The sequence below is a fragment of the Bubalus kerabau genome, chromosome 14, assembly GCF_029407905.1.
Source record: "Bubalus kerabau isolate K-KA32 ecotype Philippines breed swamp buffalo chromosome 14, PCC_UOA_SB_1v2, whole genome shotgun sequence".
Classification (NCBI taxonomy): domain Eukaryota; kingdom Metazoa; phylum Chordata; class Mammalia; order Artiodactyla; family Bovidae; genus Bubalus; species Bubalus kerabau.
In genome coordinates, this window is record NC_073637.1 from 79706718 (window position 1) to 79731898 (window position 25181).

General features: G+C 39.0%; 1 protein-coding gene across 3 annotated transcripts in view; it reads right to left on the reverse strand.

Moving 5' to 3' along the window:
• Positions 1–25181, reverse strand: part of LRRCC1 (leucine rich repeat and coiled-coil centrosomal protein 1) — a 43266-nt gene that overhangs the window by 13604 nt on the left and 4481 nt on the right. Inside the window, exons 4-11 of one of the 3 annotated variants that reach the window (XM_055546749.1) lie at positions 19456–19623; positions 16105–16280; positions 15804–16010; positions 10512–10708; positions 10092–10239; positions 8837–8985; positions 1603–1807; positions 709–848 (exon numbers count right to left, since the gene is read on the reverse strand). In XM_055546749.1, coding sequence (XP_055402724.1) covers positions 709–848; positions 1603–1807; positions 8837–8985; positions 10092–10239; positions 10512–10708; positions 15804–16010; positions 16105–16280; positions 19456–19623 — 1390 coding nt within the window. Of the gene's footprint in view, positions 1–708; positions 849–1602; positions 1808–8836; positions 8986–10091; positions 10240–10511; positions 10709–15803; positions 16011–16104; positions 16281–19455; positions 19624–25181 lie in introns of those variants that run through there. The other 2 variants (XM_055546750.1, XM_055546751.1) reach the window with 2 other exon arrangements.

Genomic DNA, 25181 nt, shown 5'->3' on the forward strand with positions numbered 1-25181 from the left:
CCAAGTCTTAACTTCACTGAGATAGTTCACAGTCATTTTATGGTTTCTAATATCCTTTGGGTGTATTCACAGGAGTCAGGTTCTGCTTCACTGCATCTTCTATGTTGCTTGAGTCTTTAATATACAGTAAACACAGTCTACAGGGCAAAACTACAGCCCTTGGACCAAATGTGGCCTGGTGCCCTTCTTGTGGGGAAATAAATTTTTATTGGAACACAGCACATCCATTTGCTTACACACTGTCTATGGTTACTTTTGGGCTACAAAGAGACAGTTAGGCATGACCTGAAAAGCCTGAAATATTTTCTATCTGGACCTCCACAGGAAAAAGTCTGCTGAATCTGCTTCCAAGGAATAAAGTATACTGATAATTTAATAAGTAGTTACTTGGAAGTCAATTAAACAGTTTTCTCTATTTTATAATGATCAACTTTTGGTTGGGCTTAGAGAAACGCAAAATGAGCTTCACTGCTCTAAATCCATACTTCAACCTTAACAAAGTAACTGATTTGTTTCTAAGTTACAAGTTCTTACAATAAGACTGATTCTAAAGTATACATAAACATGTTATTTTTCATGAGCTAATTCTGTCAGAATTCACCATTGCTGCATCACTGTCTAGTTCTGGGGGGAGGGGCAGAGAGAACCAAGTGACTTTTTCTGTTTTTCAACGTCTGTATTTTCCTGATATTTACATATTTCACTTACCTGTGTTCTTTTTCTTTTAATGCAAGCAGTTCATGAAGTTGTTGCACCTGTTCCTTTTCCTGATGAAGAGAAGTCCTAAGTAAGTTTATTTCTCTATCAGCAGCAGCAGCTTTGAGTTCCACCTCTTGGATAAGTCGCATCTGAGTAAAATGCACACAATTACAGTATTTAGATAATCTCCTCTGCTTCTATTTTAATTTCAGTTACCCAAAGAAAAGTGTCCTCTAAGTAACAGGACCTAGTGACTAAGCTGATTTCCAAAATTAACTAAATAACAGTGTGGTTACATAAAGTTAAGTCTTAGAAGCATCAAGGGCTTCCCAGGTGGTGCTAGTGGTAAGGAACCCACCTGCTAATGCAGGAGGCATAAGAGACGCGGGTTCGATCCCCGGCTCAGGAAGATCCCCCTAGAGAAGGGCAAGGCAGCCCACTCCAGTATTCTTGCCTGGAGAATCCTATGGACAGTGGAGCCTGGTGGACTACACTCCACAGGATCACAAAGAGTTGGACACAACTGAAGCGACTCAGCATGCATGCAGAAGCATCAAACATATTAGACTAAATCTTATTTGCACCATGAATCTTAAAAAAAATTTCTATTCAGAAAACACAAAAATTAAAAGCCTTCAAGCACCCCCAAGGAGTCATTTAAAAACTGGCTCTAATAAAACACAAGCCTAGCAACTAGCAGTATATCCACCAACTCTTCTTATAACTGCTTTGTGAATGCTGGAGGCCTTAATTCAAGAAATAATTCCGCACGTGTAATGAATGACTGGCACGTGTAATTTTTGCATCCAATCTAACATCTCTGTCTGCGTATGATGATGTAGCGTGTTTCAGGAGAGACGCTATGAGCGTGTAACCCGCGGAAGCACAGATGGCAGAGCGTACCTGTGCGGCTTGCTGCTGCCCCTTCTGCCTCTCCATTTTCTCCAGCGCTTTTTCCAGGGTTCTCAGGTGTCTAATGTGATCATCTTGTTGGTCTCTTGCTTTAATTAATTCAATAGTTAGTTTTTTAATTTCATTTTGAAGTCTGTGAACCATAATTTCCAGCTGAAGCTTGGAATTTCTCTCTTTAAAAATAATTTCTTTTAGCCTAAAGCATAAATCACATTGTAAGTATACTATACATATAAAAAAGATGAAAACTGTACTAAATACTAAGCTTAGAGAGGAAGTCGAGAGGAAGATTCGTAGGCAGGAACACAGAAGAGAGGAAGATTTGAAGTATCTTCCAAATTCTCATTAGATTAAAAAACAGCTGAAAAACAGTATGCCATCCCCCTGATCCCTGAAACTAGCATTGTGTCAAAGGGAAAACATTTTACATAAATTAATGAATCTTTATCTTTTGTGAACTTTACTATTTGACAGCAAAACTTAAAAACACCTTATTTGTTTCAGGCATTGTGCAGATGTGGGCTTAAAAGCAAGTAAGATAATTAAGATACAGCCTAGCCTTCAAGGAGCTTAACATCTGGCAGAGGACACGCATCCATTTATAAAGCTACAGAAGAGAAGTAACTCTGAACAGATGCCTGCAAATCAACTCTGACCTTCCTGCATCTTTCCCAGACATTAAGTACCACAGCCTAGTACTATACCAGCTCGGTGTTACTCAGAGTCTTTTGACTGAAAATTCTCAGTTTTAGGAAGAAAGGAGAATTTAGTCAAACATGTAACTAACCAATTCAGAGGCAGGGATGGCACTGTTCTGAGGGACCACTGAAACCAAGGATATGAACACTATAAGGTCTCTCTGATTCCCTACACGCTGGTCTGAATTCTTCCCATGGCAGGTTTTTTAGAATGCACTCAGGGGAGATAGGGAAGGCTACAAACATCTCTAGACTCATGTTCTGACAGCAGTGAGAACCAAGCAGAAGAGATTACCTTTCTCTACCTCAACTTTGAACTGAGTTCTGGGAAAAGCCCGTTAGTCCAATTTGGTTCATATGCCCGCTTCATGCACCAGTCACTGTGGCCATAGCTAAGGTTTACCTTTACCCACCGTGGTCAGGGGTTCCTCTCTTGACCAATATTATAGGCAGAGAGGCAGTTCATGACAGAAGCGGAGTGTTTAAAAAGGGGACAATGAATAGCAAAGACAGAGCCTCATGAAGGAATTTCTGAGCCAGGCAGCCACTCCAATGTGTAATTTCTAAGTTATAATTGAGAAAAATCCCTGTACCTATCAACTCCTACATGAGAGTCACTGCTCCAATTTTTGTTCTTAATATCTCTCTTCTTGCCTTTGAGAGTGGTCTCCAAACTGGTCTTTCCACTCCAGTTTGGTATGTTACATGAGAGAATATTAGACTTTAGTCTGTGAAATATATGGTGGAAGGGGCAGAAAAGCTACAAATAAAAAGAATTAGAGTAATCCTGTAAGCAGAAGATAAGGGCCTAAACTAATGCAAAAATTTGGGGACAGAAAGAAGATGGTTCAACACCTTTTAAGTAGAATGAACAGGGTATCAAGACCTACTGGTTATGAAGTCTGAGAAAGAGGAAGGAAGCAAAAAAATGATTCTGAAATTTCTAGCTTTGGTGGCTGACGATATGAAACATCATTATTAGAACAAGGAATATAAAATAAGGGAGCAGGAAAAGTTGACCTAACGATATGTTAATCTTAGGAACTTAAAGAAATGTAGACAAGGAATTTTTAGTAGATGATTAGATGTACAATCTGTTAATCAAGGAGGCCTGGATAATAGATAAGAGATTTGGAAGTTTATAGATTAGGTATTAAAGGTATCAGGTCAGTTCAGTTGCTCAGTCGCGGCCAACTCTTTGTGACCCATGGACTGTAGCACGGCAGGCTTCCCTGTCCATCACCAATGCCCAGAGTCCACCCAAACCCATGTGCAAGGAGTCAGTGATGCCATCCAACCACATCATCCTCTGTTGTCCCCTTCTCCTTCTGCCTTCAATCTTTCCCAGCATCAGGGTCTTTACAGATGAGTCAGTTCTTCACATCAGGTGGCCAAAGTATTGGAGTTTCATCTTCAGCATCAGTCCTTCCAATGAATATTCATTGGAAATCCTAAATTTCCTTGAGGATTGATTGGCTGGATCTTGCAATCCAAGGGACTCACAAGAGTCTTCTCCAACACCACAGTTCAAAAGTATCAATTCTTCCACGCTCAGCTTTCTTTCAGAGAAGGCAGTGGCAACCCACTCCAGTACTCTTGCCTGGAAAATCCCATGGACGGAGGAGCCTGGTAGGCTGCAATCCATGGGGTCGCAAAGAGTCAGACACAACTGAGTGACTTCACTTTCACTTTTCACTTTCATTCACCGGAGAAAGAAATGGCAACCCATTCCAGTGTTCTTGCCTGGAAAGTCCCAGGGATGGCGGAGCCTGGTGGGCTGCCGTCTATGGGGTTGCACAGAGTCGGACACGATTGAAGCAACTTAGCAGCAGTAGCTTTCTTTATGGTCTAACTCTCACATCCACACATGACTACTGGAAAAACCAAAGATTTGACTAGATGGACCTTTGTTGGTAAAGTAATACCTCTGCTTTTTAATACGTTGTCTAGGTTGGTCATAGCTTTTCTTCCACGAAGCAAGTGTCTTTTAATTTCATGGCTGTAGTCACCATCTCCGGTGATTTTGGAGCCCAAGAAAATAAAGTCTCTCACTGTTTCCATTGTTTTTCCAACTATCTGCCATGAAGTGATGGAGCAAGGTGCTATGATCTTTGTTTTCCATATGTTGAGTTTTAAGCCAACTTTTTCACTCTCCTCTTCCACTTTCATCAAGAGGCTCTCTAGTTCCTCTTTGATTTCTGCCATAAGGGTGGTGTCATCGCATATCTGACGTTACTGATACGTCTCTTGGCAATCTTAATTCTGGCTTGTGCTTTATCCAGCCCAGCATTACGCATGATATATTCTGCATATAAATTAAATAAGCAGGGTGACAATATATGGCCTTGACATACTCCTTTCCTGATTTGGAACCAGTCTGTTGTTCCATGTCTGGTTCTAACTGTTGCTTCTTGACCTGCATACAGGTTTCTGAGGAGGCAGGTCAGGTGGCCTGGTATTCCAATCCCTTTAAGAATTTTCCAGTTTGTTGTGATCTACACAGTCAAAGGCTTTGGTTATACAATAAAGCAGAAGCAGATGGTATCTGGAATTCTCTTGTGTTTTCTATGATCCAATGGAGGTTGGCAACTTGATCTCTGGTTCCTCTGCCTTTTCTAAATCCATCTTGAACATCTGGAAGTTCATGGTTCACATACTGTTGAAGCATGGCTTAGAGAATTTTGAGCATTACTTTCCTAGTGTGTGAGATGAGTGCAATTGGGCAGTAGTTTGAACATTCTTTGGAATTGCCTTTCTTAAGGATTGGAATGAAAACTGACCTTTTCCAGTCCTGTGGCCACTGCTGAGTTTTCCAAATTCACTGGCATATTAAGTGCAGCACTTTCACAGCATCATCTTTCAGGATTTGAAATAGCTCAGCTGGAATTCCAACACCTCCACCAGCTTTGTTCGTAGTGATGCTTCCTAAGGCCCATGTGACTTTGCATTCCAGGATGTCTGGTGCTGGGTGAGTGATCACACCATCATGTTATCTGGGGCATGAAGATCTTTTTTGTATAATTATTCTGTGTATTCTTGCCACCTCTTCTTAATATCTTCTGCTTCAGTTAGGTCCATACCATTTCTGTCCTTTATTGAGCCCATCTTTGCATGAAATGTTCCCTTGGTATCTCTAATTTTCTTGAAGAGATCTCTAATCTTTCCCATTCTATTGCTTTCCTCTATTTCTTTGCATTGATCAGAGGAAGGCTTTCTTGTCTCTCCTTGCTATTCTTTGGAACTCTACATTCAAATGGGTATATCTTTCCTTTTCTCATTTTCCTTTTTCTTCTCTTTTTTTCCAGCTATTTGTAAGGCCTCCCTCAGACAACCATTTTGCTTTTTTGAATTACTTTTTCTTGGGGATGGACTTGATCACTGCCTCCTGTACAATGTCATGAACCTCCATCTATAGTTCTTCAAGCACTCTGTCTATCAGATCTAATCCCTTGAATCTATTTGTCCCTTCCACTGTAAAATCATAAGATATTTGATTTAGGTCATACCTGAAATGGTCTAGTGGTTTTCACTACTTCCTTCAATTTAAGCCTGAATTTGACAATAAGAAGTTCATGATGTGAGCCACAATCAGCTCCCTGTCTTGTTTTTGCTGACTGTATAGAGTTTCTCCATCTTTGGCTTCAAAGAATATAATCAATCTGACTTTGGTGTCGACCATCTGGTAATGTCCACGTGTAGAGTCTTCTCTTGTGTTGTTGGAAGTGGGTGTTTGCTATGACCAGTGCGTTCTCTTGGGAAAACTGTGTTAGCCTTTGCCCTGCTTCATTTTGTACTCCAAGGTCAAATTTGCCTCTTACTCCAGGTGTTTCTTGCCTTCCAACTTTTGCATTCCATTCCCCTATGATGAAAAGGACATCTTTTTTGCATGTTAGTTCTAGGTTTTATAGGTCTTCATAAAACCGTTCAACTTTAGCTTCTTTAGCATTACTGGCTGGGGCAGACTTGGATTACTGTGATATTGAATGGTCTGCCTTGGAAATGAACAGAGATCATTCTGTCATTCTTGAGATTACACCCAATACTGCATTTCAGAGTCTTTTGATGACTATGAGGGCTACTCCATTTCTTCTAAGGGATTCTTGCCCACAGTAGTAGATATATAAGGGTCATCTGAATTAAATTTTCCCTTTCAGTCCATTTTAGTTCACTGATTCTTAAAATGTCAATGTTCACTCTTGCCATCTCCTGTTTGACCACTTCCAATTTGCCTAGATTCATGAACCCAACATTCCAGGTTCCTATGCAATATTGCTCTTTACAGCACTGGACTTTACTTCCATCACCAGTCACATCCACAACTGGGTGTTGTTTTCACTTTGTGTCCATCTCTTCATTCTTTCTGGAGTTATTTCTCCACTGATCTCCAGTAGCACATTGGCACCTACTGACCTGGGGAGTTAATCTTTCAGTGTCGTATCTTTTTGCCTTTTCATACTGTTCATGGGATTCTCAAGGCAAGAATACTGAAGTGGCTTGCCATTAAAAGCACAGTAGAGATCAAAGATTTGGCCTCTCAGGTGGCTCAGTGGTGAAGAATCCGCCTGCCAATGAAGGAGACATGAATTGACCTTGGGTTGGGAAGATGCCCTGGAGAAGGAAATGGCAACCCACTCCAGTATTCTTGCCTAGGAAATCACATGGACAGAGGAGCCTGATGGGCTATAGTCCACGGGGTCACAAAGAGTCAGATACAACTTAGGGACTTGAAACAATAGAGAAGACTCAGTTTTTGAGATAATATGTACTAATAGCTTGGTACCTAGATGTCAGACCCTGTATAGGTAGGTATGAAGAATACAGAGTCCCTACCAAGTCACATAAAGGAATATGAAGACTGGTGAGGATCTGATCTCCAAAACCCATTTTGGGGGATAGATGAATCAGAACAGACTGAAGCTAAGTTTTCAAGAGAACAATGAATATGTAACATGGGAAACATGACACAACAACAGAGAGGTTAAAGAAGGATAAAGACGAGGCATGTCCAAAGCTTTCCAATCAAAACAGAATCTGGCTCGCAATCCCAGGCACAGCTTCCTTTAATATTCCACGAAGGCAATGGCACCCCACTCCAGTACTCTTGCCTGGGAAATCCCATGGGCAGAGGAGCCTGGTGGGCTGCCGTCTATGGGGTAGCACAGAGTCAGACATGACTGACATGACATAGCAGCAGCAGCAGATAATACTTAAAATGCAGAGTAAAACAAAGATGCATCTACAAACGACTCTAAACAAGAGAAAACACAATGCCAAAATCTGGGAGGAATTTCAATAATAAGCAAAGAGAACTAAATAAAAAAGGAAGATAAATCCCTCTCTTTCATTGTCTGATTGTGGCTCATCAAGTCACACAGTCTGTATGTATCTATCATTAAACTATGCTGGCTACCTGTGCACCTCCTGCAAATAGAAGTTCTGTTTCTTCTAAGTGGTTATAGGACTGTTACTTACCCATTCTGTTGTTACTATTCTATCAGGAATAGCAACTTCCACAACATATAAGGTAAGAAATTGACGGCTAAGTGGTGGATTGTCTAGTAGTAGCATAAAGCATCATAGTTTGCCTAATTACAGAGGTTTTCATAGAACACATGGTGTGTATTGCAATTTTCCTTATATTCCATAGGTACAAAGAATGAGAGAATCTGCTAGAAACTACCACATCAGGACCACAAAACTTTACTAGGTATATGTATAAACAGAATCTGGGAATTGGGCTGTGGCCCATATACACAAACTTACTAATCAATGAAGACTGTAGATAGGGGATTATCTACTGTATACATAGGTAGGAAATGGAACCAAGAGCAACTTCCTAATGCCTATTTGTTGGCAAATACCAAGTCTAGAAATCTAGTGCTTGTTCAAGGGTAAGAAGAGATAAAAATCAAAAAGAACTCCATGGACAAAACCTTTAACCTTTTGAGAAAAAGCATAACTTTAGAAATAATTGCCTACAGGAAACCAAAGAAAAAAGTTATTGTCATTTCAGAAAAACTGTGTGGTATTCTCACATATTGGAATAAGACATTCCTGTATTACATAATACAATATAGAAAAAAAAAGATAAAATGGGAAATGAAGTAAGACTGCATAAAAACATTAGAATTAAGAAACTTGGGTTATCTGATACCAAAGTCCATTGTGGAGAATAGCACACAGAGACTGATTATGACCCAGAAAACCTATAGAGAAAGTCTGCCCAGCCCTGCCACTTACAGAACAAGTCTGCCAATCCCTGCTCTACGCTTTTCCTGTTTTTCACTTGTAATACTTTATCTATCTGACATCTCCCACCTTGAGGGCTCAAATTAATATCCTGAATCCTTTGTTTATATAAAAAGCTGATAAAGCCCAAAGTCTTTAAATAAAACTAGTTCAATTCAAACTAAAACCACATGCATAGTTTTTGATCATACTGCAGCTAATTGAAGGCATTCCAGTTCCAAGTTCAGCACTTTTTTCTCCTACTAAGATAACCTTAGGTGTACAGACTTTTCCCTTACCTGTCTGTAGTAAGAAGAGCCTGGCTATGAATATCTTTTTTTTCATCCGCATGTTTATGCAGTTCATCAATATAATCCATAAGCTTCTTTTCAGTTTGTTCAGCTTTCCATCTCTTCTCTCTCTCTTCATCTAGTTCCTCAACAAGTGCCTAAAAAATACACCAATATATTTGTTATGTGATCTCAGAAAAGTTACGTGGCCTCTCACTGCCTCAATTTTCTCATTTATAATATGGGGATAAAAGTATCTAACTCAAAGGGCTACGGTGAGAATTAAACAAAAGATGAAAGTAAAGCATGCAGAATAGTGCCTGGCATAAAATAACCACTCAATAAATGTGTGAGTGTGTGCTAAGTCACTTCAGTCGTGTCTGACTCTTTGTGACCCTATGGACTATAACCTGCTAGGCTCCTCTCCTTGGGATTCTCCAGGCAAGAAATACTGGAGTGGGTTGCCATGCCCTCCTCCAGGGGATCTTCCTGACCCAGGGATCGAACCAGCATCTGTTACATCTCCTGTACTTGCAGGCAGGTTCTTTACCACTAGCACCACCTGGAAGCCTTCAATAAACACTAACTGCTGTTATTACTGTCATAATGACTACTACTATTTTCTAAATACTAAGGCCTTTATAACTGAGAACAAAAGGGCAAAACCAATAGCATAATATTGGAAGTAAAGTGTACTTTACAATCAAAAGTATAACCAGTTGTTCACAAGTAAAATAAGGGAAAGTAAGTAAAAATTATAAAATAAGTCAATCTGTACTAAAAATTCCTAAATGACTCTAAATCTGGAAACCATGCATCCAAAATTGGGTTTCAAAAGAGTCCATGAAAACCCTGAAATTATTTTCAAAATATTACTCAAATACTTTATGAGTTTCTCTAAGAAAGTTTCTCTGAGAAGACTATAGATTTCCTTAGATACTTAAAAGACTCTAAGACTCCTAAGTTAGGAATCACTGTTTTAGGAAGAATTTGAAAATTTAGACCTATTTTCTCCTTCTGAAGCATATGACAAAATGATTTCATTAAAATCTGATCTAAAATGTGTAATTTCCATTCCTTTAAAAATTATAAAAATAGTGACATTACACAAAATCTGGAAATCAGGACGGGGAAAATAACCCAACTTCATCCCCTCAATAAAATATTTTGTGCTAAAAAAAACACGCATTATTTTTCTGGGACTAACTTGTATTTAAAACTAAGATTATTCATATTCAATTTTTCTTAATCTCTTAAATCATACCCGGTAAGTGGCATCTTCTGAACCATCATTGTTTACTTTTATTATTTCAGTCTTCTGGTTTTCTGATTCTTCTAATGTACTATTGTTTGGCAAAGACGAACTTATATATAATTCTTTAAGGAAAGGTGGTTTCATTTTACGATTACAACTGCGAATAAAAAACACAGTTAATAACCCAAAGAAATGTATGACACTTAAAATTTTTACAACTTAGGTAATGACAATCTAGCATAAAGAGATCCTTTTATACAAATGTATATGAATATACTGACCAAACCTGAGCTGGCAAGGCTGAAAAGTCAAATCTTTGACATTAGGAAAGTAAAAAAAAATAAGACCACGAGGCAGCTTTAAGGAAGGAGTCGGGAGTATAAACGTCTGTGTGTCTTATCTGAATTTCTAGAACAAAAAAAGAAGTACCTTATAAAAGTACTGCTGTTTTTACTGTGGTGTTTAATAGTCTGAATAGTTTTGGAATAATAGGGGATTTTTGATCTTCGAGAAGTTTTCTTACTACATTCTTTTCTGTTTCCATAGTCACTTTCAGAAGTCACATCTGTGTCTCTTTTTGGTCTGGGATCTTTCTCAGGAACATTATCTATTATAGAATTAGAAGTCTAGAATAAAACAACAACAACAACAAAGTATTTTAAAAGTTCACTTTGGTAAAAGAATATAATTTGACATTTTCTAAAATGTTAAAACTTTTTACAAGTTTAAGGATTTATAAAATAGGTATGTTTGCAACTAAAGACAAGGGATTCAGCTTCTAGTATGGATAAGTATGATCCCATGAGATTTGATTCTCTCAAGATCACAGTTACAAACCAGGGCAGAAATACAAATAAAACAAAAACTACTTAGAGATCTTGGAAAGTGAAAAACAGCAGGCTTATTCTAAAGAAGAGCTGACCCTTGAAAAAATGACCAGAATTAATTGTTTCTGCCTTATGGTTTTTAGCCTATGAACATACCACAATTGGCATTATGTAGGGAGTCTTAAAACTCAAGTGGAAAAACCACAAACTTTTGAGTCTGAAGAATTAGAAAGTATGGAATAGGAAGTTCAGTAAAGGATTCAAAAGAGCAGCAGTTAAATCAAAGCAAACTAAATGCTTGCTATAACAAAACTATTAACACTCTTTGGAGGCCTATAGCAGCATCTAAAGTCTTCACAAAATGACACTCACTCTGTCCAGGACAAAATCCAAAATTACTCACAATAGGAAGAACCAGGAAAATATGACCTATTCTTAAGAGAAATGGCAATCAACAGAGACCTAACCTCAGAGACCTAAATGTTAAAATAAACAGAGAAGAACTTTACAATACTGATCATAACTATGCTCAATGATATAAAAAATGTTTATCATGAATGAAAAGAAAATTCAGCACAAAAGTAAAAATTATTTAAAAAATGGAAATTTTACAACTGAAAAAATACAATGTCTGAAGTAAAAACTGACTGCCACACTACAGAGAATGAGATGATAAAAGAAAGAATATGTAAACTTGAAGATAGCTCAGTGAAATTATTCAATATGAAGAACACAGAGGAAAAATTTAATAAAATGTACAGAGCCGCAGGGGACCGTGGGATACATCAAAAGGCCTAAGTGAAATTTGAAAAAAGAGGAAAGAGAATGGGACAGGAAAATATTTGAAGCAATGATGTCCAAAAATTCCAAAATTGAGGAAAGACATAAATGTACATTTAAGAATGATAAAAGGGGTCAGTTTATTAGGAAAAAAAAGTAGCCATAAATGTATATGTGCTTAGAAATACAGAGCTTTAAAATATAAAAAGCAAATGTTGAGAGATTGCCAGGAAATAGACAAATCCACAAACAGACCCAAAAAAATCAGTAAAATTAAAATTGCTACTTATCAATAGACCATTAAGGAAATGAACATGCAATTCACAGGTATCTGACAAAAAATTAGCATTCAAGATACAAAATATTCTTATAACCCAGTAATAGACTAACAACTCAATAAAAATATGGGCAAGATTTTTGAACACTTCACAAAAAATTCAATAAGCACACGAAAAAGTGCTTATCACCATTCATCAGTGAAATCCAAATTAAAATTACAATTAATACCTGTATAGCTCACTAGAATGGATAAAATAAGATCAATGCTGACAGTAAACCCTGCTGAGTACGTGGAACAACTGGACAGTCACACACTGCTGGTGGGCGTGAAATGAACACTCACCTTGGGAAGGCATGGGCAGCATCTTATTTAACTAAACAAACACCTACCCTGTCATCTAGAAAGTCTGGTTCTAGGCTATTCACTGAAGAGAAATGGAGACATAAGTTCACAAAAAGACTTGCACTGTATTGTTCAGTTTTATTCACAAACCTGGAAGGAATTCAGTGGCATATCAATAGAGATAACGGAAAAATAAACTTTAGAATACTCATACAACAGAATACTACATAGCAATAAAAACAAACTACCGATACACATAATAACAGACTGATTCCAAGGTTATGCTGAGTGAAAGGGGCCTTACACAAAAGTGTTAGCACACTGTAAAATTACATGTACATTAGGTTCTGGAAGAAGTATTAAATAGCATATGGTAAAAAACACGAGAAAAGTGATTGTGCGGTGGGGATGGGGGTGGAAGGCAGGAGAGGACTGCCTGTGAGCGGCAGCTCGAGGGAACATTCTAAGACGACAGTGGTGTTTACCTCCCTGGAAGTCTGGGCAACACGCATTGTTAATGCTGCTGCTCAGTTCCCTTCCTGGATCACAGCCCTGCTGTGGCAAAGGGCCTGGTGTAACTCAAGGAAGCCCTGGGCCACGCAGGGCCACCCAAGTTGGATGGGTCACAGTGAAGAGTTCTGACAAGCGTGGTCCACTGGAGGAGGGAAGGGCAAACCACTCCAGTTTTCTTGACACGAGAATCCCATGAAGCACTGTGAAAAGCCAAAAAGATATGACACTGGATGATGAGCCCCTCCAAGGCGGAAGGTGTCCAATACGCTACTGGGAAGAGTGGAGGGCAATTACTAACAGCTCCAGAAAGAATGAGGCGGCTGGGCCAAGGGGAAATGATGCTCAGTCATGTGTCTGGGGGTCAAAGTGAAGTCTGATGCTATAAAAAATGGTATTTCGTAGGAACCTGGAATGTTAGGTCCATGTTGAGGTCCACGTTAGGTCCAAACTAAGTTGGACGTAGTCAAGCAAGTGATGGCAAGAGTGAATCTCAACATCTTAGGAATTAGGAACTAAAATGGAAGGGAATGGGCAAGAATTCCTTAGAAGAAATGGAGTAGTCCTCATAGTCAACAAGAGTCCAAAATGCTGTACTTGGGTGTGATCTCAAAAACAACAGAATGATCTTGGTTCACTTCCAGGGCAAAACATTCAACATTACAATAATCCAGGTCTATGCCCCAACCACTAATGCTGAAGAAGCTGAAGTTGATCTGTTCTATGAAGACCTACAAGATCTTCTAGAACTAACACTAATAAAAGATGTCCTTTTCATCACAGGGGATTGGAATGAAAAGTACGAAGTCAAGAGATACCTGGAGTAACACACAAGCTTGTCCCTGGAGTACAAAATGAAGCAGGGCAAAGGCTAACAGGAGTTCTGTCAAGAGAACGCACTGGTCAGAGCAAACACCCTTTTCCAATAACACAAGAGACACCTCTACATATGAAATCACCAAATGGTCAATACCAAAATCAGAATGATTGCCTGTTAATTGCGTTAACAGGCAATTTAGAGAATTGTAGAGCCAATTCAGAGAATACAAACATCTCTATTTTACATCAAAAGTAAAAAAAAAAAAAAAAAGTAAATGTAAATTAAAAAAAACACTGAACTCTATAGATAACACAGGCTTAAATATTTACAGTGGGAAGAATACTGACATGTATAGTTCACTTTGAAATGTGTCATAAAATAATAGTTTGATAAATGGATAGACATATGATGAAATAAATACAGTAAAACGTTGATAGTAGAATCTAATTGGTGGATATACTGGTATTCACTAAGAAAGTCTCTTATATTGCTCTAAGTTTTAAAACATTCATAATAAAATGGTGTTGAAAAATGAAAACCTAAAGACAAAGCAGTCTTTCACAGAAAGAATTCTCACAATTAGTATAATAATTAAAGTACAATAATTAGGAAGAATAATTATCACTATATTATAGCACATTTTCAGTAACTTTATGACTTTACTTATAATTTAAGTGTATATATCAGTTGAAATTCAAATTATATGTTTACCCTTTACAGTAAGGTAGTAAAAAAGAAGGGCTTCCCTGGCAGCTTAGCTGGTAGGAGATCTGGGTTTGATTCCTGGATCAGAAGTTCCCCTGGAGAAGGGATAGGCTACCCACTCTAGTATTTTTGGGCTTCCCTGGGGGCTCAGATAGTCAAGAATCCACCTGTAATGTGGGAGACCTGGGCTCGATCCCTGGGTTGGGAAGATCCCTTGGAGGGCATGGCAACCCACTCCGATATTACTGCTTGGAGAATCCCCATGGATAGAGGAACGTTGCAGGCTACAGTCCATGGGGTCACACAGTCGGACATTATTAAGCAACTAAGCACAGCACTACACAAAAGAGGTCCTTCTCTTAAACATTTTTTATATGCATAGCAATAAATTATCCTCTCCCGCCCCCACGAACTAGACTCCTATTCTCAGTCATAAAGTAGGAAGAATTATCACTGAGTGAGACATATGACTGCGGAAAGGATACCAGAGTGGATTTTAGGACATTTGTGTTTGAAGTTCAACTCTGCCGCACTAAAATAAAGGACTCAAATAAACTGAGTTTCTATTCTATTTAACAACAATATATTAATCCTTATCTAGTTGATTGAAATGTCGTGAGGATGAAATGAGGATGGCCTAAGAGAAGCTGAAAAGTTCACTTCGCATGAGGATGTTAAGCTTAAATCTAAGCTCTGACACGGGCAGAAGAGTTGGCCATTGGAAAAGATGGAAGATGAGCTCTGAGGAGACGAAGGTCCTACCAGCTCGGTAGGGTGTTACCAGTGATGCCAAGGAATGCATCTGCCAGCACTCCCTTCCCAGCTTTCCTCTGAATTACCTCTTGGCCCAAGCTGAAGCCTCCAGGGATTTCTGGCACATGGGATCCTTACAGTCTTATACACGTACTCACTTAAGGTAGACTTCATGTTTATTAAGCATTGCTAGTGTTAAAGATAAGAGTTCAGAATTATTACAAACCAGTGAACCATAATCATATAAGCATTTTCTATTACCCGCTCTCAGGAATCGAAGCAGGAATTTTAACTGGCCACTTAGCTGTAAATTCTAGAAGTGGTTTTGATTATAAAAACAACTGAAGAGAAAGTAGAGGCCAGAAGTTGCTCAGACATCCTCTGTGTTAGTAAGCACTGAATCCAAAGAGTTCTGTTTATTTGAAGTAAAAGGTAGATGGATGGAACCAATGTGAAGTACAGCAGAACACCCAATGAATTACATAAGATTTGAAGAAGATCCTTGAGGAAAATGAGTGAAAAAAGTGTGTTACTACTAGTACTACAAGACAATACAATTTTAAAGGAAAAAGATAAACATGCACACCAATGCCAGAAATATAGATTGTTTCTGGTTGGTTAGCTTGTATGCAATTTTATTGCCCATTTTCTTAATCTCTTTCTTCAACAAACACACTGCTTAGAAAAACAGGAAAAATACTTACCTCACTGAGAAGCTGTAAAATTTGATCATCTAATTTCTGCAGTTGCACCTCATTCTGAAGATCACTTTCGTGATGCACTTTCTCGGGCTCAGAAGAGGGACACACAGATGTGAGCGATGTCAAGCCGGCGTCAGTCGGCGCGCCTGGAGGCCGGCCCAAGGGCGCCGCGTCGCCGCCGCGGGGCGCCGCTGGCATCCCGTCCGTGACCTGGGACATGGAGGCAAACCAGAGCCCTTTACCTTTATATTTATTAAAATCTGAAAACACCCTTTACATTAGAATAAACGGAACAGTACTATACCTCATCTTCACTTATATTTAGGGGAGACTCAGAAGAAACTAAATTATCCAAAAGACCTTCGAAGCACTGTAGGTGCGATGAGTTTATTTCTGCCATATTTATTGGCTCACCAAATATGTTCTTACAATCTAGGATTCTGAGCTGTGGCAAAGTCTGGAGCATAACTGCTCTGTATCCTTGGAAACAAATCATTCAAATGAAAACTCAAGCATAAAAAAAAGGTTAATTACGTTTAGAATAAAGTAAACTTATCAGCTACCACATATATCACCTGAATGATAAAATTAGTCCTGGAATGGAACTAATAAACTAACAAAATCTACTCATCTTCTCCAGTGCGCAATCATTAAATACAGAACAAACAAAACATTATGCCCAAATCCCTCCCAATCATCCTGATGAAATCAGAAAGTTAATATCATTTCTGCATTGTTCATAAAACTGCCTTAAAGGTATAAATGCATGAAACAAGTGGCAATGTACTCTAGACAGGAGGCCAAACATACCTCTTCCTTATCTGTAATACAACTAGTACAGATGTAAATCAGGATGATAAGAGTAACAATCAGAGATGAAAATTTTGCTAGTGAGTCTATAAGTATTAACTACCTTAAACATTTCCACTTTCTCCTCTTATATATAACTAGGATGAAAATAGGCAATCTATCGAGTATTTAAAAATATGATCATCTTCCTTAAGTATGATTAAATAGGAGAAATCTGGCAAATGAACATTAATTTGGTTTTTAGGCTAACAAAAATGCTTTAATTAATTTTGCTCAACTGCAAGTAAAGTGGTTGGAAAAAACTCCAAAAGAAAGAAGTCTAGCAAATTAACGTTAGAAATTTTAAGGAAAGAAAAGTAATTTCAGTAAAAAATAACTCTGGGGAGTGGGCAACTGTGTTCAGAGAAACACCCTGTCTAGGAAAGAAAGCGAAAAGCAAGGGTTCAAAATATTGGAACCAGAGGCTCTTGAGATGAGATTATTAGAAAAAATAAATCCAGCTTGTGGGTTAGTAAAGGAAAATAAATTGTCTTAGGGATAAGGTTTTCTTCTAAGAAAAGGATTTCCCTCCCAAACAGAAATCTGTTCTGATTTTCAGGGAGATTCTATTATTATGTGGGCTGAGGAAAACAGGTGATCTCAAACCTAACATATTCTTCTGCAAAGTAAAACTATCAAAACAGGTTTCCATTCTGGGAAAAGCATTCTTATAACTGCATATTAATGAGACTAGAGCCTCTTCAGCCAACTTCTATCCAAAAAGATCTTAAGAATGTATGTTCATATTCTACGTTTGAATCTTATTGTTCAGTTCAGTTCAGTTCAGTTGCTCAGTCGTGTCTGACTCTTTGCGACCCCATGAATCGCAGCACACCAGGCCTCCCTGTCCATTGCCAACTCCTGGAGTTCACTCAGACTCACGTCCATCGAGTCAGTGATGCCATCCAGCCATCTCATCCTCTGCCGTCCCCTCTCCTCTTGCCCCCAATCCCTCCCAGCATCAGAGTCTTTTCCAATGAGTCAGCTCTTCCCATGAGGTGGCCAAAGTACTCGAGTTTCAGTGTTAGCATCATTCCTTCCAAAGAAATCCCAGGGCTGATCTCCTTCAGAATGGACTGGTTGGATCTCCTTGCAGTCCAAGGGACTCTCAAGAGTCTTCTCCAACAGCACACTTCAAAAGTATCAATTCTTTGGCACTCAGCCTTCTTCACAGTCCAACTCTTACATTTATGCATGACCACAGTAAAAACCATAGCCTTGACTAGATGGACCTTTGTTGGCAAAGTAATGTCTCTGTTTTTGAATATGCTATCTAGGTTGGTCACAACTCTCCTTCCAAGGAGTAAGCGTCTTTTAATTTCATGGCTGCAGTCACCATCTGTAGTGATTTTAGAGTCCCAAAAAATAAAGTCTGACACTGTTTCCACTGTTTCCCCATCTATTTCCCATGAAGTGGTGGGACTGGATGCCATGATCTTCGTTTTCTGAATGTTCAGCTTTAAGCCAACTTTTTCACTTTCACTTTCATCAAGAGGCTTTTGAGTTCCTCTTCACTTTCTGCCATAAGGGTGGTGTCATCTGCATATCTGAGGTTATTGATATTTCTCCCGGCAATCTTGATTCCAGCTTGTGTTTCTTCCAGTCCAGCGTTTCTCATGATGTACTCTGCATATAAGTTAAATAAGCAGGGTGACAATATACAGCCTTGACATACTCCTTTTCCTATTTGGAACCAGTCTGTTGTTCCATGTCCAGTTCTAACTGTTGCTTCCTGACCTGCATACAGATTTCTCAAGAGGCAGGTCAGGTGGTCTGGTATTCCCATCTCTTTCAGAATTTTCCACAGTTTATTGTGATCCACACAGTCAAAGGCTTTGGCATAGTCAATAAAGCAGAAACAGATGTTTTTCTGGAACTCTCTTGCTTTTTCCATGATCCAGCAGATGTTAGGTTAAGCAATTTGAGATAAATGAGTTCTAGAAATGGCAGTCTCGTCTGCTTTATCTTCACGGATCTCAATGATTTCCAATTAGATCAAATGGCATTTCAGTAGCATCTTCTATACATGATATTAAGTTTAAGCTTTCTTCTTAAAAAAATCATTACTTATTAATAATTTAAGATATTCACATGGTGTAAAATTCAGAAGACAGTAAAAAGTTTTTCTAACATTTCCTGATTTTCAGCTGCCTTTTGCATATTTCCTGATCCCTACCCACCAAATACTGAAGCTAATTATTATTATCAGCTTTTTGTGAATCCTTCTAGCTATTTTATATGTATAGTCAGCAAACACACACAGTTATCCTCTGAACACAAATAGTAGTCTATTATACACACTGCTTTGCAACTTGCTTGCTTTTTTTTCTCTTAACAGTGGTATATCTTGGAGATAACTATCAATAGCTATAGAGATTCTATATTCTTTTTTTTTTATGGTTGCTTAGTATTATATTATTGGAGAAGGCAATGGCACCCCACTCCAGTACTCTTGCCTGGAAAATCCCTTGGGCTGCCATCTTTGGGGTCGCACAGAGTCGGACACAACTGAAGCAACATAGCAGCAGCAGCAACAGCATTATACTATAAGAATATATCATTAACACAATTTAATTTTGAAGCATAATTTATTAAATATAAAACTGTCTAAATACAATCTTATCTGTTCAGCTTGTATCCCTCTTTTAACAGTAATTTAGTCTTAATAATTTATTTGTAATTATATTCTTCCAAAAATATGAAGCTGCAAAGTTTAAGACAAATTCAAGGAGATCATAGATAGCAGATGCAGAAAATAAAGAAGCTTTTAATATCACTGTTATAAAAAGTATTAAGTGAATCATACCTGGTAAATGACAGACAGGATTATCCTCTCCATTTTTTTCCAAAATAAGATTAGTCAAGAAGTGTAATCCTACCGTACACTGAAGTAGGTGATGGATACTGTCGATGCAGTTACTGTGCAGGTCAATGTATCTAAGTTTATGTTTAATTCCATGAAGAGGCATCAACCCTGCAACACAAGCAACGCTCTTGTGATGTCACAGCAGTCATTTTTCTAACAGCTAATTAAAAATAACTTTCATATTCTTTTTATTTAAAGAGGCAAAGGAGCTGCATCAATAAGACTCTGCTGCAAAGAGCTAGCCAGCGAAAAGGCTATCAGCAAAGTGAGCTGTTGTTTTGAAGAAACGAGGGTTTGGCATCTCTTGAGGCCAGAGCTCGGGGTACCTAGGCTCTGGTTCTCCTCCAACAAAAAAATGGGCCTCCCCAGGCCCATGCACTTTTATGAGAATAAGAATAAGGCAATGGCTTCCAAGTTCTCAACCAACACACCTTTTTAAATTATCAGACATAAGCTAATACTCCAATTTTATTGGGTTGAGTATAAAATAAACACCAATAACATCCCTTTGATTTAGTTCCCTGGTAACATTTCTCACATAAACTCATCTAGAGCAAGGTGACATCAGAAACTAGGTTCGCAGTAGAGGCTTCTGGCGCCGGCACAGCTCCTGGCCGGCCTGCACTTCAGCTGCGGTGCACAGGGGTCAGAGTTTTACTCAAAACCGAGTGTGCTGAGCAAGGTTTAACCCAAGAGTGTGAGGCAGTCACGGAGAAGGCAATGGCACCCCACTCCAGTACTCTTGCCTGGAAAATCCCATGGATGGAGGAGCCTGGTGGGCTGCAGTCCATGGGGTCGCTAAGAGTTGGACAGGACTGAGCGACTTCACTTTCACTTTTCACTTTCATGCATTGGAGAAGGAAATGGCAGCCCGCTCCAGTGTTCTTGCCTGGAGAATCCCAGGGATGGCGGAGCCTGGCCGGCTGCTGTCTATGGGGTCGCACGGAGTTGGACACAACTGGAGCAACTTAGCAGCAGTAGCAGCAGCAGTGAGGCAGTCAAAACCTCCAGGAGTACCCCTCAATGAAAGGAGAATCACCCATGGCGGCAGGTCCTAGCCTCCCTTCTTTCAGAAGGGCCATTCTTTCAAAAGGACCTCTCTACTCTGCTCCACTGAAGGTCTTAGTTTTCAAATTTTGCCTGGCTTAGTACTCTCCATTCATAAATACACAAATTTCTAGTTATTTGAAAACATTAACACAAATAGGAAGAAAAAATATAAAAATTAATACAAAAACTGCCCTAACATAATAATAAAAGGATAAGTACACAATATAGTACCATGCTTAATTGCTCAGTTGTGTTCAACTCTTTGTGAGCCCATGGACTGTAGCCTACCAGGTTCCTCTGTCCATGGGATTCTCCAGGCAAGAATCCTGGAGAAGTTGCCATGCCCTCCTCCAGGGGAATCTTCCCAACCCAGGGATCGAACCCAGGTCTTCCGCATTGCAGGGGATTCTGGAAGACCATTATAGTACTATACTAACACTATTGATAATAACGTAAGAGGACTCACCTTTCTTTTTTTCCTTCCATTTCTTCAACCTGACTGGAATACTATTTTCTCCTCAATGATCTTTGTTTCTTGCTAACTTCTACTTATCTTTTTTACAGAGCTGCCTCTTTTATTTTCTTCATAGGCTTTATCACTAACTTCTGTTCATCTGTCACACCCTCAGAAGTCTTCTTTGACCACTCACTACAAGATCAGATTGCCTGTCATGTATTCTTATGCATACTCAACATTTCTTCTCAATTCACCATCACATTTCCGAGTTCCAGTTCCCTGTTACCCGTTATTTCTCTTAAGTTGCAACTTCATGTCCCTTTTATGTTTCAATTTTAAAGTGCCCCTGGGGGCTCATTGCAGGTCCTCCTTCTCTAGCCACAGACTCTCAGAATCTCCCAGAGTCATGGCAACAAACACCACTGAAGTCCTGAATCTACAACACCCACTGTGATGCCCTACCCCAAAACTGCTGATCACACACACAACCCCCTCCAATGAGGTTTTCAAATTTAAGACAGAATCCTTAATTCTTACCCCTACACATACACACACACACATATACCTTACGAGGTTCTCAAATTTGAGAATCCACAATTCTTATCCCTGCTCCAATCTTTCCCATGTCAGGAAATAGCACCATCATCCACTCATTATTAGAAAGAAAACTCTTAAAATGCCTTTTGATTCCTCTTGCCTTCACTTCCTCATCTCAGTCTATCGGCAAATTCTATGAACTCCACATGTAAACTCTATGTATTTACCCCTCTACACTATTTTCATACTAGTCCAAGGCCCTGTAACCTCACACCCAGACCACGGAAAGAGCTTTCTAACTAGCCACTGGCCTTTCACTCCTGTCCTACTAAACTTCATTCTTTTTCACCCACTCAGCAGCCAGAGTGATTCTTTAAGCAGATGGATTAGATTAAGTACTTACTGGTTTAAAGCCTTTCAATGGCCTCCTACTGTTCTTAGAATAATATGCCAATTTCTCACCCTGCTTATGAAGCTCTATGTGATCTGACTTTGCCTACTTTCCCACCTCTTTTCTTAGCACATCAATCCATCATTTGCTACGCTCTAGTTGCAGGAGCCTTCTTCCTGTTCCTTATCCTGGCAAGCTTGATCACACCTTCAAGTCTCTGCATGTGCTTAATAATATAAACTATCATTACCTACTGAAGTGTTTTTAAACAGATAAAATGTCATTACAAGAATTATCTATTAAAACTTACAGTTTTATTATATTTTCCTTTGGACTGCAGACAGATCAAATCAGTCAACTTAAAGGAAATCAATCCTGAATATTCACTGGAAGAAATGATGTTGAAGCTAAAGCTCCAATATTGTGGCCACCTGATGTGAAGAGCCGACTCATTAGAAAAGACCCTGCTGCTAGGAAAGATTGAAGGCTGGAGCAGAAGGGGACGACAGGATGAGATGATTGGATGGCATCACTGACTTGATGGACATGAGTTTGAGCAAGCTCTGGGAGATGGTGAAGGACAGGGAAGCCCGATATGCTGCAGTCCATGGGGTCACAAAGAGTTGGATATGACTGAGTGACTGAACAACAACAAAATTATATATTTTCTGTATAGAAAATATATACATAGAATTTGATGTGCTTTAACAAACATATATGGTTATGTTACCCTTACAATGGAGATGAAGAACATTTTCATCACTCAAATCACTGTGTCCCTATGTAAATCAGTCTTCTCTCGTCTTCAGTCCCTGGTAACTAATTATCTCATTTCTGCCTTTGTATCTCTGCCTTTGTCAGAATATCACACAAACAGGATCACACAATATAATTTTCTGTGATTTGCTCCCTTCACTTAGCCTAAGTTCAGTTCAGTCCCTCAGTTGTGTCCGACTCTTTGCAACCCTGCGGACTACTGGAGCTTACTCAAACTCATCGAGTTGGTGATGCCATCCAATCATCTCATCCTCTGTCATCCCCTGCTTCTCTTGTCTACAATCTTTTGCAGCATCAGGGTCTTTTCCAATGAGTCGTTCTTCGCATCAAATGGCCAAAGTACTGGAGTTTCAGCTTCAGCATCAATCCTTCCAATGAGTATTCAGGACTGATTTAGGATTGACTGGTTTGATTTCCATGCTGTCCAAGGGATTCTAAAGAGTCTTCTCCAACACCACAGATCAAAAGCATCAATTCTTCGGTGCTCAGCTTTCTTTATGGTCTAACTCTCACATCCACACGTGACTACTGGAAAAACCATAGCTTTGACAGGATGGACCTTTGTTGGCAAAGTAATATCTCTGCTTTCTAATATGCTGTCTAGGTTGGTCATAGCTTTTCTTCCAAGGAGCATCTTTGAATTTCATGGCTGCAGTGATTTTGGAGCCCAAGAAAATAAAGTCCACCACTGTTTCCATTGTTTCCCAATTTGCCGTGAAGTGATGGGACCAGATGCCATGATCTTCATTTTTTGAAAGTTGAGTTTTAAGCCAACCCAAGTCTCCCTCATTGCAGGTGGATTCTTTACCAGCTGAGTGACCAGGGAAGCTCAAGAATACTGGAGTGGGTAGCCTACCCCTTCTCCAGTGGATCTTCCTGACTCAGGGATTGAACTGGGGTCTCCTGCGTTGCAGGCAGATTCTTTACCAACTGAGCTACCAGGGAAGTCCTCACTTAGCATAACTTACTATAACATTTTTAGATTTATCTATGTTGCTGCATATATCAATAGTTCACTCTCTTTTTTTTTTTTGGCTGTACAAATGGGGTTTTAGATTCTTGATCAGGGCTCCAACCCATATCCCCTGCATTGGAAACATGGAGTCTTAACCACTGGACTGCCAGGGAAGACTCCATAGTTCATTCCTTTTTATTGCCAAGTAATAACCCATCCTACGGATGTAACACAATTTGTTTATCTATTTACCAGGTGATAGACATATGGGTGTTTTCTAATTTTGGAGATTATGAATACCCATATAAACATGATAATTTTAAAAAGAAATATAATCGTTTTACCATTCATATAGAAGTCTTTGATTAGACATGTTTTCATTTCTGCTAGGTAAACACGTAGGAGTAGAAATGCATGATTATATGCTTACCTTCAAACTATTTTCCAAAGTAGTTTTACCATTTTGAATTCTACTAGTAATGTATGAAAGCTGTAATCTATCTCATGAACATTTTGTATTGCAAGTTTTTTAAACTATATCTGGTCTAGAGGTATGAAATGGATCTCACTGTGATTTTAAGTTGCATTTCCTTAATTATTAAGGATGCAAAACTTTTTTTCTGGTGCTTGTCATTTGGATAGCCTCTGGAGAAGAGTCTGCTCAAATCTTTTGCTTATTTTTTTTAGGGAGCTGACATGATCTCATTTGTTTTATTTCCCCACTACAATGTAAGCCCTGTGACAAGAAACTTATCTATCCATTATAATATTTTTTCATCACTATTGAATAGTGCTTGATAGAATGATCTTCAATAAATATCTGTTGAGTAAAACTATCTTATCCAAGATTCACATTTTTCAGTTAAGGAAGCTGCATCCAAAGAACAATATACTTTGCCCAACATCATACAGCAGAGACAGAGCTATGGTTAATACTCAATTCTAACACTTTTACATTTTTGGGGAAAAAATGTTTTTACAAATTAAAATACGGTTGCTACTTTGGTTTAGGGTAGGGACTAGGTCACTGTATTTTATTTTTTGTGTACTAAATTCCTGGCATAGGATAGTATGTTCCTAGCAGGGGAGAAAAGCTAACAAATGAAATAAGACTGATTCAAATACGGTATTGATAAGGATTATGAAGATAATGACGTTTACTCCTTGGAAGGAAAGTTATGACCAACCTAGATAGCATATTCAAAAACAGAGACATTACTTTGCCAACAAAAGGTTCGTCTAGTCAAGGCTATGGTTTTTCCTGTGGTCATGTATGGATGTGAGAGTTGGACTGTGAAGAAGGCTGAGCGCCAAAGAATTGATGCTTTTGAACTATGGTGTTGGAGAAGAGTCTTGAGAGTCCCTTGGACTGCAAGGAGATCCAACCAGTCCATTCTGAAGGAGATCAGCCCTGGGATTTCTTTGGAAGGAATGATGCTAAAGCTGCAACTCCAGTCCTTTGGCCACCTCATGCGAAGAGTTGACTCATTGGAAAAGAC